General features: G+C 35.0%; 1 protein-coding gene across 6 annotated transcripts in view; it reads left to right on the top strand.

The window, feature by feature from the left end:
• LOC131074919 (uncharacterized) overlaps window positions 1–16997 on the top strand; it is a 158081-nt gene that overhangs the window by 130643 nt on the left and 10441 nt on the right. For 5 of the 6 annotated variants that reach the window (XM_058011660.2, XM_058011676.2, XM_058011667.2 and 2 more), the window contains one exon: window positions 3435–3676. In XM_058011660.2, the coding sequence (XP_057867643.1) occupies window positions 3435–3676 (242 nt within the window). Of the gene's footprint in view, window positions 1–3411; window positions 3677–16997 lie in introns of those variants that run through there. The other variant, XM_058011693.2, reaches the window with a different exon arrangement.

Genomic DNA, 16997 nt, shown 5'->3' with positions numbered 1-16997 from the left:
GTAATGATTTGTAGATCTTTGATTTTTGGTCTTTGCACCAAGTATCAAGCTCATGTCCCAATTTGTAGTGACATGCCCATGTGAATAAAGCATATTCATTGAGATCTTCTAATTTGGGTTCATTTTGTCTTTTGTGTAAGTGTATTTATGTTGAGTTGGTTGGTTTGATAGTCTATTGGATGCTTAGACTTTGTCATGTATCAGGTGGTATTAGAGCGAGGTACACTTTGTGGGGTGGATCTGATTTCTTGAGATTGGGTTGAGCTTGATTTGTGCGTTGTTTGGCCTATAGTTTCACCGACAAAAAATGTTAACTTGTAGTTGACAATCCTGCCTAAAAGACTTATTGGGTTTGCCAATGTGGCAAGTTGTTTAGATGAATTAATTGAATTGCTAAGGCAGATGCAACAAAGAATGGATGTAGTGGAAGGGAACTGGAGTAGAGGGTTTGTTCAACAGAATGAGCCTGTGATTCGTAGTTGAGCGAGGCAAGGAGGAAGAAGAACGAGAGCATGTGGAAGCAATTAACATTGATGCTAGAGAAGAAAGATTGTTGTTGGCCTTATCAAGGATCGGTTGTAGTAGGTGGATGGAGGTATTGGATTTTATTGGATTGTTGGAACCAAAGGTATTGATTAACTAGATGACTGACATGGAGTTCTTCAAATTTGAGGAAATTTCAGCCACAGAGGGTTGAATTGACAAGATTGAGTTGAAGGGGCATGCTGCGTAATGATGGAAGGAGATGCAGTCTTAGAGATTAAAGAACAAGAAGAAGATCATGCAGTGAGATCAGATGCTCCAATCGAAGCGTAAGTTCCCACTTTAGGACTAGTTGGATCTGCTTAAGAAATTGTAGAATTTCTTACAGTGATGGTGGTGTGAAGGAATGCATTGAGGAGTTCTAGAAGCTGGCCATCAAATTTGTGTATCATGATCTAGACTAGGACGAGGTAGCAGGGTATTTTTATGGCTTGTGGCTTAGAGTTTATGAGTGAATGAGTATATTGTGACTTCACACTAATGAGGTGGCATACTAGTATGCATTGAAGGTCTGGGAAAGGGGGCTTTTGATGTAAATAGACCAGGTTGCATGCTAGAGAGCAATTTTGAGGTGAAATAATTGCTAGCACTGGTTCACTTGCCTATTGTTCATCTCCACTTAATTAATGTGAGATCTGTGGGAGGCAACATCGACAGATTTCCTATAGTTTGATATATTGGAGCTTTGTGTGGAGCAAGTCTTCAAGAGCCTGGATTATTTTGAGAGCTCTAGAATACCGAAAATATTGAAGAATAAAGTTTCATGCATCATCTGAAGAAACAAATGGGTGGAGACATGCAATACACTCGTAGGCCTGTTTGGGAAGAAGGTTGGACACTTTCTGTGATGGCAGGTACTCCCTATAAGTTTTAAGTGAGATTATCAACTTGAACTTGGGCATCAACTACTCTTAACATACAAGATAAGGAGGTTGAGCTGAATACCAACAAAAATCTGTCTTAGATAAAGAGATTAAAATTACTGAGGAAGCATGGCAAATCAGGTGGCTGTTCTCCTAACCTTTCCTTGGGGTGGGACCTAATAATTTGTCTTCATGAGAGGAAATTGTGTACGTTAGGGACATGCTATTATCTTGGTTCTCTGCTGGACTTAATAGTTTGTCTTCATAAAACATAAATATGTATACCAGGTAAACACTATAATCTTGGTTCTCTGTTGGACTTAATAAGTTGTCTTGATAAAAGGAAAACGTCAAATGTGTATAGCAGGTGCACACCATAATCTTGGTTCTGTGTTGTTTTAGAACCTTTTATGGTCCAGAGAAAATCATTTTAGATTTTTGCATAAGCAGGATGCTGAAAAGGGCAACGGTGCTAGATTAATAGTTTTTGAGGAGTCAGCAACTGATAGCAGCATACTTTACAATACATGGAGTCTTTAGTGTCTGGGAGGATGAGCTGTCACCTTACAAACAGTTTTTTGCTCAATTGGTATGTTTGTTTAGTCCTTTGAATTTTCAGTTGCTTATTTCTTCTCTGTGTCACCAAGTATTTTTCCCTTTCTTGCTCTACATTCAGGTTACTTTTGGCTATGGATTGCTCCTTGGCATTGACATGATAAAGATATTTGAGTCCAACTATTGTGACCAACCCAGTAAAGGATTCATTGGCTTTATCTCTAGGATATAGGTTTAGAGATCATTGATATGTAGTTTTAGAATTTAACTGGGCAGCCACATCACGTATGCTGTTTTGCAGAGTTTATATGTCTTAGCATTGCTATGCAACATTAGCTGGGGTTGTTGGTGTCTCTCTGTGGTTGTCTTTGCGCACAGCAAAGATGTTTCATGCTTTTTAAAGCAAGTTATATGAGAGGTTTTGATATGGACATTACAATTTGTAAGTTTTGCCAAATACTAAAATGATTGAACATGATATTTCTTTAATATCTTTCTAAATACATGGAATCTATTAACGTTCCCTGTTTTCTAAAGGATTGATGTATTCTTCTTAATTTGTTGTATATTATATTCGTCAATTATTCAGTGAAACATACAATGGATTAATTAGGCACCAATCTAAGGCAATTGCATCAACTTTTTCTAGTTATGAGTTGACTTTACTTTACTTTTGTAATATAAATGATGCAAATGTGTTGTGAGCCTCATGTGTTATCTAATACCTTTATTGGATCTGAATTGTATGGTTCCGTTACTGAAAGTTATATGTTAAATACTGATGCGTTAGTGTGTATTTATTTGGATCTGAAGGATTCTTATAAACAAGATTTGGACAACAGTATAAATGAATATGGTGTTATCTGCTTAGTGAGAACAAATTGGTATGGATTTATGCTGAAGGTTATTATTTTTGATCTAGATCAGGTCTCTGCCCCTGGATTGCCTGTGTGTGGTTGACTCAAGGAAATTCTATTACAAGGGAAGGCTTCCCTTGACTATAAAAGTTTGAAATGAGCGGAACTGCCCATTCCTTTATTCTAGAGTCCGTGCTTTGTGATTCTTGTCATGTGCATTGTCAGTATCTGTGTGATTGTAGAAAGCACTGAAGCTTAAACATAACCCGAAAATAAGATAATATGACAATTAGTCTTTTTTCATTGAAAGCGTAATTCAAGTGCTGCAATATTTTAAATTTTCAGGTTTCGGTGAAATCTTGTTTTCTTAGTAGGTGTTGGAATTATTGATGTAGTTGGTTATAGCAGGTCCATGCCTTGGACATCTAAGTGTATAAATTCCTTTCATTCTTTACCAAGGCATTCTCTATTTAGACATGTACAATGTCCATGTCTGTGGTCATAGGTTTTAAGAATGACATTCTATAATGCTTTTCAATACTTTTTGACATTATGTTCCACTTTTCCTTTCTAAATGCTGGGAATTTGATTAGGGGCATGGTTTTATTCATCACAGAAAAGCAGCTGAACAGGGGCATGCTTTCTAAACATGCAGCTGGAGAGTTTGATCCCATTAAACAGCATCACCATTTTTGTCCATGGGTGAATGGCAATGTTGCAGCTGCTGGTTGTAGTAGTGGTGGTGCCATGGCTCTCTGTGGATGGCAACTTACTATAGATGCTTTGGATGCATATCATACACAAGGTCATATCCCGGCAGCAACCATGGAATCTGAGTCGGCAGCATCTTTGTACAAGGTATAATTATTTTCATGACTCAAACTTTAGGTGACAGTTTTTGTTGCATGAGATGTATTGCAGATTGCAATGAATAATCCCTTTGGTTCCATGACTTCCATAACCTATATGCAAATTTCTAAGTTGAATTGAAGTTCTGAAGCTCTTTGAATGAAATTTAGAATCCATTTGATAGCGTTGTTTGATAAAATATTAAAATGGGGTTTGCTTGTTATAATGCTCATTTTAAGGCATATGGCTGATTGGTGACTCAAAGAATAATGTGTCAACTATTAGAAGGAAAGCATTTTTCAATCTATCTCAGATTTGCAGCCTACTTCAGTGTCTCAGCACCTGATTCATGCTCATCGATCGGAAGGCAAGGAGGTTCAGGGTAGTATGTAGGATGTACGAGTGCCACATGATTACAGGACACGAATATCTCACAGTTAGGATGTTAGGGTTGATTTGTATTCAAATGAGATTTTTAGCAGAATCAGAAGCTTGTTTGTGCAAACAATAGACCTGTCGTACTATTCATCCATATGAGATAAAGTAAGTGAGCTCTCTCAAGGCACTTCATATGGAAGGCTGATGCAGGACCATCAAGGCTCACCACCTATCCTGCTTCCAAGTTTTGGCATGTTCTGATTTTTTAATTTTTTTTTTTTTTTTTTTCTAATTTTGTGTAAGTTTGTTCATGTTTGTTTATAGCTGTGGGGCCTGGTGGGGCCCAAATGAGGCCTAGTTGGGTTAAATTGAAAATTGTGTTTTTTTCTTTTTTCTATTCATTGCGTATCTTTCAGAAAAGACAAATAAGGTGGCACAAACTTCTTGATGGTGCTTCAGCCCTGCTGGGACCAACGAATCTTCTGGGCGTTGGCATGAAACAAAGGTTTTATTTATAATTTCTGGGCGCTACATCTGCTGGGATCCACATCTCTGAGCATCAGGTGAAGACAAATTCAAAGCTGGGCATTTCCTTTCAGGTTGTCGCTGGGGCCCACAATTGTTTGTCTGATCATCTAATTCAAAACTGGGCTCTTGTTTAGGCCTGCATGGTGCTTTACATATCCCAGTTATAAGCTGGGACCCACTCCTGATACCCTGGTAGCAGTTATGTATGCTGGATGGTTACCAATTTTTAATTCAATTGCATTTTTATGCAGGATGCAGGGTTTCTATTCACGCCAAAGGCATTTTATTGCTTCTGGTTCCTGGTGGCAGCTTCCTTCATGGCATTTTTCTTTTGACAAACGTTACCTTCGCACACCTATTTTTAGATCTGCAGTTATTTTTTATCTTGGCATCTATTTTATTACTGGTCTACTAATTCCTGATCATGGTTTTCCTTTCTGTTTGCTGCACTATCTGGTGAGGTCTTAATTCACTCATGAATAAGCTGGCTGCAGAATGTTGGGTGGGTATTTCGTATGAAAACAAGCATTATTGGTGATATAGAAAAGGAAGAGAGTATAGAGTATTTTCTCTTCTCTAGGTCACCATCCTGATGATGAATCAGAGTATGATTCAAAATGTTGATAGAGAAAAAACATACACAGTCAAATCCAGAAGCTCTCAGATTTAAGGAGAGTATAGAGAGGAATTATTGAATATCTTCCACCTTAGCTGAGGACAAGAGATTTATAACAGAGAGATAGGAGAGTGCAGATAAGATTGAAATAGAAGCATACATAGGTATGTGAAGTATACACACTCAAAACAGAACAAAGGAGAAGATTCATCAGACATCATCACAATCATTTAGAGTCACCAATTCTAAGTTAAACTATTTATGGCTTGAAGTGAACTATTTTAGGATCATTTACCTATAGATTAGGTGTCATGCAAGAAACGCTAACTATTGAGAGATAAATTATAATAATTTTAATTGCAAGCTTAACTGATAGTCATATGTCTTGGATTTCTGATTAGTGGTAGGATTATTTTGTAATAAATCTTTCATGTCATTCATGTAGTTGAGCTAGATTGGAAGTATAGCTAGTTCAATTCATTTATTTTTGTACTTTTGTAAATAGCATAAATAAGTTCTTTCTTGAACTTAGTTGAATTTTTCTTTTGTTTTGTGTTGAAAGGGCATCTTGATTTTCAGATGCTTACGATAGACAAACTCAAAAGGATCACATTAAAATTTTATTTAGTACGATCGAGAACCACTCTAGAAAATATAGTGAAAATTATGAATAAGTACATATTGCCTAGTTGTACTCTATTTTTTAATTTATGGGGAGCTTTCCCTTTTAAGTTAATAATTGGTTTACTACACATCTATTCTATATTGTGCTGGACTAAAAGGTGTGAATTGAAATGTAAAAATTTTGGTGATTTTATTGGGGACAGATATAGGACTACCACCTTATCCATCCAGTCATTAGATAAGGCACAAAATTTCTAGTGACCAAGAAATATTTTTCAGCTTTAGAAGAACCACTACAAACAATGGCTGATTGGGATGTTAATCACATCAACAACAATTGGGAACCTCCATTATTGCCACAGGGAAATCAGATTGGTCTGTTGGCATTCATAGAAAGTCATCAACTCTTTTGTGAATCATGAAAGAAATTTCCAAAGTTCTAGGATGATTGCAAGTAACACTATGTGTGGAATTTTGAATGTAGCACATGAAGATTGTGCGGTTTGCTTGTTTTTGGAAGTTTTTGCAAGGTGCAACAGCTAATTGGTTCCATTATCTCATTTTTAGTTCTTCTATAATTAGTTGGAAGTTGACAAGATAGAAAGTTCTTGTAAGTTCTAATGTAGTTGAAGATGGTCATCTTTGGTTTCCACAACTCTTAAAATGTCAAGAAAGATGATAGTCAGCTTATGATTCAACCGTATTGTTACCAAGGTTGATGCCACTCTAAATCCTTTCTTATTCGATTCTTTTAAGTTGTTTCACCAATGTTCTATCATTTGAAAGTGTTTTGTTTCTTAAGATAGGCAATGCTACAGAATTGAAGGACAGTCTAGAATGTGTTATTGAGCTTGAGGATCGTATGATCATTTCAAGAAAGATACAAAAAGATTCAAGCAGGTCACTACTTACTTTGATGTCCCACCATTTCAGTAATAACCACTTATTTCAAGCAAAAATAATATTTTATAAATTATATCAGCAATAGGTCTCATGTGCCTATTTCTCCAACAAAGCAATTGGTAGAAGTTACTTCTCCTGCAAATGCATACTGCATGCATCATGAAATTGATCAACATGACTGAGTTGTCTGTGGATGCAAAGGTTCCCACAAATAAAAATCAAGGGTCTTTGGGTGATCCTACATATTTATTAGATGAATCCAATGGCAGCTTTGTGCTTGGATATACTAAATATGAACCTAATAAGGTAAAGAATAATTTTCATAATCATACATTGAGTGATGTCATGTTTGTATACGATTAGGAATTGCAAATAGAACAAGAGTATTTGCAAGAAGTAGAAATTTTTCCTATTGTACCCAAGTTCTTTGAGGCTGAAGAGGGTCATTTGATGGAAGAAGAGCTTGATGTTACACAAGTACGCCCATATTCTTTGAATATGATAAAGTCACAAACATCAGAAGAAAAAAGTTACAAACAAGAACAAGTTGATTGCACTAAAGAAGTTGATAATCCTATTGCTTATTTTCTTCATTTGAAGCCTACAATACACATAATCAAAGAAGAAAAACAATATTTTTTTCTTGTAGAAGTTTTGAGCTTAAATTTCAATAGTTTCCATAAGCACTAATGATAAAAAATTCTCTATTGATATCTGATGAACAAACAAAGAATCTTATGCTAAAAATTGATAATTTTTGGGAAAAATCTAACTCCGTTTTCAAAAGAACAATTTCTTGAACATTGTTCAACTTTAGAGATACTTGCCAACTCAAAAATACACATAGAGTATCTGTTACTGGATCTTGATTTTTTTTTTTGGCGATACCTTGGGAGCGAGTCTTCAATGGAGTACATAGTGTAAGTGTATCTATCTTTTGAAATATGAATTGTCTTCATCATCAACTTTAATAGATTGTCATGCCCAAACTTTGGGCAAAACACAGACAACAATTTTTTTTTTTTAAAACACTTATTTACATGCAAGCATTGCTTAATTAATTGTGACAACTTAACATGTTGTTCCAAACGAATTTTCTTAATTGATATTAAATACTACCATAACAAATACGATAACTCCTATTAACAAGCGGAACGAATAAATTTTATGAGTAATAATAAATTCACTCAAAAGTCCTTTTCATTTCAGTTGCGTTTATTAGTACTTAATTAGATCCATTCTACTAAATAGTCATTAATATAAATACTTGGTTCAATCTCAATTTTTTATCGAATAAATATCAAGTTTTCTCCATCTTGTTAATACATCCATCCTTAATAAATTATCTAAATATGGCTTCTATTATTTCAACACTATTACTATTTCGTTGTATAAATATTATCTATTTGAGTAGATACAATTAAGGTGCCAATCATCATTATGATAATCAAATTATCTGATAAAAGTATCCACCTGGGGTTAACACGGTTCGCAAGCCCTAGTCCATTAATTTTATCATAGAGAAATTATATTACGCCACTACAATATCCTATTAAATTTATTGTTTAATTAACTATATTAAATTATCCCATTTAGATCTCTAGAATGTAAATTTTATAATTTAAATCAAGTTGTTATATATTACTTCTTCTAGACATCAATCATTTGATATTTTGTATTTTCAATATTCACATCCCCTCTTGCTTTAAATTGAACCATTTTAAATTTCTCAAAGATATTTACCCAATTACGTTAATAATATCGTTGTAGAAAAATTTCATTACAATTTCCATTAAATCCCAAACTAACTTATGGGAACCCAAAGATAACTTATCAAATCCATTAAAATTTCCTAAAGATTAAACTCCATATTTAATTAGAATTTAAACATCGTTTTTAAATATGCCCATAGGTAAAAAAAATAAAAATAAAATATAAACACCTAATAGAATAATTAAAGTCTACAATTTGTCCTATATGTTATATTTTAAATGTTTATTTAACATTCATAAATTATGAATGATTAAATAAACGAATTATATTATAGTCGCTTTATATATTCATAATTTAGACTATATACATTTTTTTTTAAACCACATATATATAAAATTATTTATTTTCCAAAATATATATGTACATAGAACTTAACTGAAATATATTGTCTAATACCGAAACCCTAATTTCTTGATTTGAAAACTATTTCCCCCTCATTTCTTTTCATTTCTTTATTACTCTTTATTTTTTTACTTTTTCGAAATACCCTAAAGCTAACCTAAAAATCCTTATGACTCCCTTTATTTTATTTTATTTTTTTTGTTGTGTGCAGGAGTGAAAGGAGGGCCGAAGTGAAGTCATGGAGGGCCGAAGTGTTTTGCTACCTTGGCCGAGATACCAGGCGGTGGTGGAGGAGCTGGGTTTGGGTGGCCGCGGCGCCCATTAGTGGGACGCCCCACTGGATGGGTTGCGGCCCACGCAGCGGCCTTGGCCACTGTGTGGGTCGCGGCCCACACAGTGGCGCGACCCACTGTGGGGGTTGCGGACCACCCAGTGGCCGCGGCCCGCAGGCTGTCAAACCCCCATCGCAGCGCCCTCCCCATCTTGGCCGCTGTGTGGGTCACGACCCACACAGTGGCACAACCCACTATGGGGGTCGCAGACCACCCAGTGGCCGCGGCCCGCGGGTTGTCAAACCCCCATCGCAGCGCCCTCCCCATTTTGCGAACCCTTTTTTAAAAAAAATATGATATATATATATATATATATATACATATATGTATGTATATATATATATATATGTATGTATATATATAATTATGTAACGTATAAAAATATATGTTTTAAATATAAATAAAATCATATATATATATATATTTATATTTATATATATATGAACATAAATAATTTGGATGCATATAAAATTTGAGCTATCTTTTCTTTGCAACTATTATATCTTTTTTTTTGAAACTATTTTAACAGATTAATTAAAATTTCTCAGATTTGAATCGATGTATATTTTAAAAAAAAAATTCCATATTGCTAAGATATGAGATAACTATATAATTTTAGATTTATTTTCTTCAATAACCAATTTACAGAATTCCATACGTTATACAACACTATTTAAATGTGTTATTATTTAAATTAGATAGACCATATAATTTCTAGATTTAAATTTCTGTAAATAAATATGTGATTTTAATTTCTGCAACTTTATTTATCTAGAATCATTTAAACCAATCCTTAGAGATATGCAAATAGGAAATAAACTAAATATCTATTTTCAGAATTAACATGCAAAATAAATTTTCATTTTTTAACTAACATGCATACTACAATATAACCATAGGACACTTAATCCAAGATAAACTCATTTCTTTTGCAACAAAATAATACTTAACAAAAATAATGCATTTCTTTAGAGTACATTAAAAATACATTATAGCCATCAATATAAAAGGGATCTGTCATTTCTACTAAATGAGGACCTTTAATTAAAATGAATACATTTTCTTTTCAAAGTAACTACGACATATATTTTTCCATTCACACTACTGCAACTTAAAATATAATCTATTTTATTTCCGATTTTTTTTCTGCAACACAAAAGTCCAGCAACTTCTACTTGTCCTTTTTCTTTTCTTTCAACAACCTGCAAATAAATCACAGGCTATGACCATGGAGTGCTCACCTCCCAGCCTAGGCTAACTAGTAGCCACCCCCGAGCTTGGAGAACCAAGCCCTAGACAGGTGACACACATGCAAACACAATAAACACGGGAAAAACAATCACATACACATTCCCAACCCAGGCTACACTGCACCATGTTATTTTAAACCCTAGGTATGTTAATAAGATTCATATATTTGATTATGCCCTAGGTTGTAATCAGATTTGCAGCATTTAGTAAGCCAACATAAATCAGAAATGAAACAACAGACAAACAAGCATACCCTGGGAAAACCTCCAAGGAGGAAAAACCCAGCATGAAAGACCCACAGGTCAGATTATATATTCTCCTCTAAACATAAGTACAATACTTAGCTTGAATCTGATCTGCGCATATCAGATCTGTTCCTTGTATACTTCAAAGGCTTGCATCAAGATCCACTATGTCCTCTTGGACAATTTCACACCAAGCTGAACAAGTTCTCAATCTTCCTTAAGTTCGCACCCTTCTTAAGACTTCGCACAACAGAGCTTAAATCGCCTTGTATATTATCGAACTTGATTGATTATTGACTTGCAAATTTTCATTTACTTATATGCATCATTTATTCTTTCAAATGTAAGTTGGCCTCCTTGGATTTTGGCGCCAATGTTAAATGGCGTGAGTTTAGCGTGGCAATGAATAGGGTCACGTCACCCTAGGATAGGACCCGGTCCTAAGATGGGGTTTGGATGTTGCCTTAAGGCAATTCGAACCCCTATATCCCTAGTTACAATTAACACTCCCTCTTAACTAGGGAGGAGGAGAATACATAATCTGAACCATAGAAACAATAATCGTTTGGGGAATTAATCGGCAAAACAAAAGTATAAGATTTTTTCAAAAAATCGGGAAAAAATCGGGAAAAAATCGGATATACAAAAAAACATAAAAAATTGCAGAAAAACAATCAAAAACTACTTTTTTAATATATTTTAGGGTATTTCCATGGCATAGAGATATTGTAGGCAAATAAAATAGACACTTGAAAACATGAATTGCAAGAAATAGATTTTCGTTGCTTATATTCATATCACTGATTACGTTCCACAAAATATACTACACCATAAATAATATCTAGATGGTGATAGATGTCAAAATGTCAATTACAATATAGTTTGTGACTTTGAACAAAGTCAACCTGTAAATTAAGTACAAAATTCCAAAATCTCAAATGTAGGCAATGACATGCTAGAGGGTAGGAGGCCCTGATGATGAAGCTCCTGGGCAAGAGCCTGTCCTAATTCCTTCAACCCATTCACGACGAAAGTTGGCTTGCCTCATGATATCAAAATCTTTAGACACAAGCGGACGATCAGCAACAACATAATCATCATCAACATCATCATCATCATCATCAGCATCATCAGCAGCAATCAACTCGCACTCTGGATATATCTCATCGAGGTCAATTGGCAAGCATTCCTCAATAGTTCCTGATTTTGCCCATGTAGAAATTAGTGTTTCCCTTACAAATGAAAAATCAATGAATAGTGAATACAATTCAAAAAACTGCAAGTATATATTAATATTCTCACCTTGAGCTTTCCTTATCTTCAAGCGGAGGTTGTGATGAACAAATACCAAGTCATTCAGCCGTTGTTGTGATAGGCGGTTGCGTTTCTTAGAATGTATGTGTTCAAACACACTCCAATTACGCTCACAAGCTGATGAGCTACACGGTTGGCTCAAAATACGCACCGCCATCCACCTTAAATTTGGTATTTCATCTCCAAAAGAAGCCCACCATGCAGCTGAAAAACACATTATATGGAGATGATATTGTAAGACTAAGAATATCTTATAATCTTAACAAACTTAGTGGTTGGCAAAATAAAGAGATTGTCAAAAGTTTATAGAGTCTACCTGGTTGAATTGTCTTTCTGCTTTGTATAGCAGCCCTAGAAGAGAGAAAGCCCTTAGCATGCTTGTACATTTCCAGCTCTATCGTAGCCGCATCAAATTTTTCCAAGTCAGGAAACATTTTTTCCATGCACTTGAAGAAGCCTTGTTTGATCTCAGCATCAATTTCTAGGAAGTCAGTCTTATAGAATAACAGAGGATTGAGAAAATATCCTGCAGCATGGAGAGGAGTGTGCATTTGTCCATCCCATCTCCTATCAATTATGTCCCACAACGGCATATACTTATCCCTGTTATTTTCCAGCTTACTCTTTATCACCTCCTTGGCCCTATCCATGGCCTCATACACATATCCCATGGGGGGTTTATCTCCATCCACTAGTCTCAAGATTTATACTAAAGGCTCTGAAAATTCTACAATTTGTTCAATAGATTCCCAAAATGTGGTAGAATACATATACTCTGCCACTGCTATGCCATTTGCTTGAGTTGTGAAACCAGACTCCATCCACTCAGCTGAAACAAACATTCGCCTCAAATTACCTTTTTGTTCACATAATGTTTGTAATGCAAGGAAATATGTTGCAAATCTTGTCACTCCTGGTCGAACTAGCTCCTTGCCACCTGTGAAAGAGCGCATTATAGCCAAAACCCTTGTGTGATTATAAATAAATTTGGTAACCTTGTGAGCTTTTTGAAATGCCGCCTTAACCCATTCAATTTTTCCAATGTCCTCTAGGGTTAGATCAAGGCAATGTGCTGCACATGGTGTAAAAAACATGGAAGGATATTTATCTGTCAGAAGTCTCCCTGCAGCAACACAAGCAGCAGCATTGTCTGTGATAAATTGAACCACATTTTGTGGCCCTACATCTGTAACTACCACGTCATACATCTCAAACAATGCATTTGTGGATTTCATCATATTAGATGCATCCACAGATTTCAAAAAAACAGTGCCAATCTCACAAGAGACAAGGAAGTTAATGAGAGTTCGGTTCCTTCTATCTGTCCAACCATCTGACATGATGCTGCAACCAGTTCTAGCCCACTGCAATCGATGTTGTTTAACAACATCTTGAACATCCTCTACTGCATCTTTCAGCATACCAACCCTTAATGATTCACAAGATGGGGCTTGAAACCCAGGACCTACAGCTGCAATAGCATCTATCATGGGTTGCCAATATGGATTTCTGGAAGCATGAAATGCCGTGTGAGAGGAGTACCAATAATTAGCAATTGCCTTCTTTGCTTGTTCAGTGACAGTTTTCCTCCATCCTGTACTCTCCAAAGTGGTTTGTGATCCTGCTGTGGTACGAGGTTGGAAGAAAGCATTAGTGTTTCCTCCACCTGTGTTTGGTCCACGTGCTATAGAATTATGTGTCGACCCAGATTCCTTGAAACTCCCATCTTCACCATCCTCCTCACCCAAATGGTTCATCCTGGGATCTGCAGAACTAGAACCTAGTTCAACCCCAATTCTTGCCTTTTTGGCCTTACTCTCAGCAATCCCGTCAAGAGATTGCTTTGCCTGATACGAGACATCTGCAGGGCATGCCTTGCATATCACGGTGTTATTTCCTCGTTCTTTGGACAAATGCCATTTGAAATGATAAATTCCACCACTGATCTCTTCTAGACACCAATTGCACTTGACCTTCGTGCTACCCGGAACTGCTGTGCAATGTGTCCATGCAAAGTCTTTTTGACGCGGCATTATCAAGAATCAGATCTGTAAAAACATTACACTCAATCTTAAACTTTTGAGGGATATATAGTTAAATTTAATATACTGCTAAATATATACAGTTACTAAATTTAATATACTGAAAATTTATACAGTATATTAAATTGAACTGTATATATTTAATAGTATATTAAATTTAATATACTGTTAAATATATACAGTTAAATTTAAAATACTGTTAAATATATACTAAATTTAACTGTATATATTTAACAGTATATTAAATTTAACTGTATATAAATATATACAGTTAAATTTAATATACTGTTAAATATATACAGTAAATAAATTTAATATACTGAAAATATATACTAATAAATTTATACAGTATATTAAATTTAACTGTATATATTTAACAGTATATTAAATTTAATATACTGTTAAATATATACAGTTAAATTTGATATACTGTTAAATATATACTAATAAATTTAACAATTAAATTTTAACAGCATGTTAATATACGTAACAGTTAAGTTTAATGTAACAGTATATTAAATTTAAAAGTTAAATTTAATATACTGTTAAATATAATTCTATAAAACAAACTAATAAATTAAATTAAACTATATTTATTATATAGTTTAACTTTAACTGTTAAATTTATTAGACAATATACAATATATTTAATAGTTAATATTTAACTATTAAATTTACTGTATATTGTATAATAAATTTAACAGTTAAATTATTAAATAGTATATTTAAATTTTAATATATTGTTAAATATATTTAACTGTTAAATTTAATAAAACAGTATATTAAATTTAACTGTTAAATTTAACAGTATATTTAACAGTTAAATTTAATATACTGTTAAAACAAACTAAGAAATTAAATAAAGTTTAAACTAAGAAATTAAATAAAACGAACATAATATTAAATAAAATCTATAAAAACAAAATTTGTAAAACAAAAATTTAACTGTAAATACCCTACCTGGAAGGCTCGATGAATGCAGTGACGGCGCGCTAAACTGTAAGAAACAGTCCGGCTTGGTGATCTCCTTCTCGGACAATCAATCTCGGAAAATCGGAAGCCCGAATAATTACGAACGGACTTCAAATTTCCCACCTGCAAACTTTGGACGAAAAACAATAGGGAGGCGGCGTCCATTTGTAGATTTTTTTCCGAAACTTTTGCACCTTTTTCGTGTTTTTAGGATTTTCGTGCAAATAATTGCGATTTTTATTTTTTCCGATTAATACCTGTCGATTAATCGGGTTTAATCGCGTTTAAACGGGAAAAAATCGTTGACCCGCGGTCAACGCGTATTTCGCGATTTTTTCGGGGAAAAAAACGCGACCCTCTGCGATTCCCGATTAATCGCGATCGATCGCGATTTTTTCCCGATCATTGTTTCACTGATCTGAACCTTTAAGTTCCATCTAGCACACAAGCATAGAATGGATCTAGCACACAAGCATAGAATTACATCTTCCACCTAGCACACAAGCATAGGATGGTTCTAGCACACAAGCATAGAAAGTGTAATACACCAGTGGGTCTTTACATTATTACAATTATCCATCTAGCACACAAGCATAGATTGGATGTAATTCATTCTTGCACACACACAAGGAATGATTCAAAGTGCTACACATAGTCACTGAGATTGAAGCTCCCTCTCAATCAGGATTCCGTTTTCCATGACACCAAGTCTATCTCTGAAGTACTCGAACTTCACTCTGGATAAAGGTTTGGTGAGGATGTCAGCAATCTGTTCATCTATGCTAATGTACTTTAGATGAATGGCGCCTCTCTGCACCATATCCCGAATGTAATGATAGTGTGTTTCCACATGTTTGGACCGATCATGAAATACAGGATTTACTGACATCTTTATACAGCTTTGATTATCACAATGAATGGTGGTGGGATCATTGGTTTGACCAAATAATCCAACAAGGAGCTTACGAAGCCACACTACTTCTCTGGATGCAACAGATGCGGCAATGTATTCAGCTTCTGCAGTGCTTAATGTTACCGAAGATTGCTTTCTGCATGCCCAAGAGACTACTGCGGAGCCCAAATTGAAGCAGATGCCTGAAGTGCTTTTCCTGTCTTTGACACTTCCTGCCCAATCTGAATCTGAGTAGCCTTTCAGGAGAGTTGGGGTATTAAGTGAATACTTCAGCCCATAACCAATCGTGCCACGTAGGTATCTTAGAATGTGCTTGGCAGCAACCAGGTGAACATGCTTAGGTGAGCTCATGAACTGACTGAGAGCATTAACCGCATAACAGATATCTGGCCTAGTATTGACTAGGTACATCAGGGAGCCAATCAACTGCCTGTACTCAGAGGGATCTGCAAAATCAGAGTTAGCTGCAGAAACACTTAACTTCTTTAAGTTAGATTCCATAGGAGTACGCATAGGTTTACAATCTATCATTCTAAATCTTTTCAAAATATCAATAGTGTATTTTCCCTGACTTAGAAAGATTTCATTAGCTCTTTGCCATACTTCTAACCCTAGGAAGTAATGCATTAGACCTAAATCCTTCATTCCAAATTCTGAGGCTAATTCCTTTTTACATCTCATGATTAATTTATTTTCACCCGTGAGAAATAAATCATCTACATACAAAACTAAATAAGCATCTCATCATTATAAACTTTCAAGTAAATGTTAGCATCAGCATCATTCTTGGAAAACCCTGAACTTAGTAAGTACTTATCAATTCTTTCATACCAAGCGTGAGGAGCCTGTTTGAGCCCATATAAGGCTTTCTTCAACCTGCAAACATGAGAATCTCTTTTATGGATTACATAACCTTCTGGTTGCTCAATATAGACTTCCTCCTCAATGACACCATTAAGGAACGCTGTCTTAACATCCATTTGATGCAGCTCCCAACTTTTGGCTGCAGCAATAGCTATTATAGACCTAATAGAGGTATATCTAGCAACAGGGGCAAAGGTTTCTTCATAATCTATTCCTTCCTTTTGAGAAAAACC

The sequence above is a fragment of the Cryptomeria japonica genome, chromosome 11 (genome assembly GCF_030272615.1).
Source record: "Cryptomeria japonica chromosome 11, Sugi_1.0, whole genome shotgun sequence".
In the NCBI taxonomy this organism is placed as follows: domain Eukaryota; kingdom Viridiplantae; phylum Streptophyta; class Pinopsida; order Cupressales; family Cupressaceae; genus Cryptomeria; species Cryptomeria japonica.
This window is presented reverse-complemented; position numbering and strand designations above follow the sequence as displayed.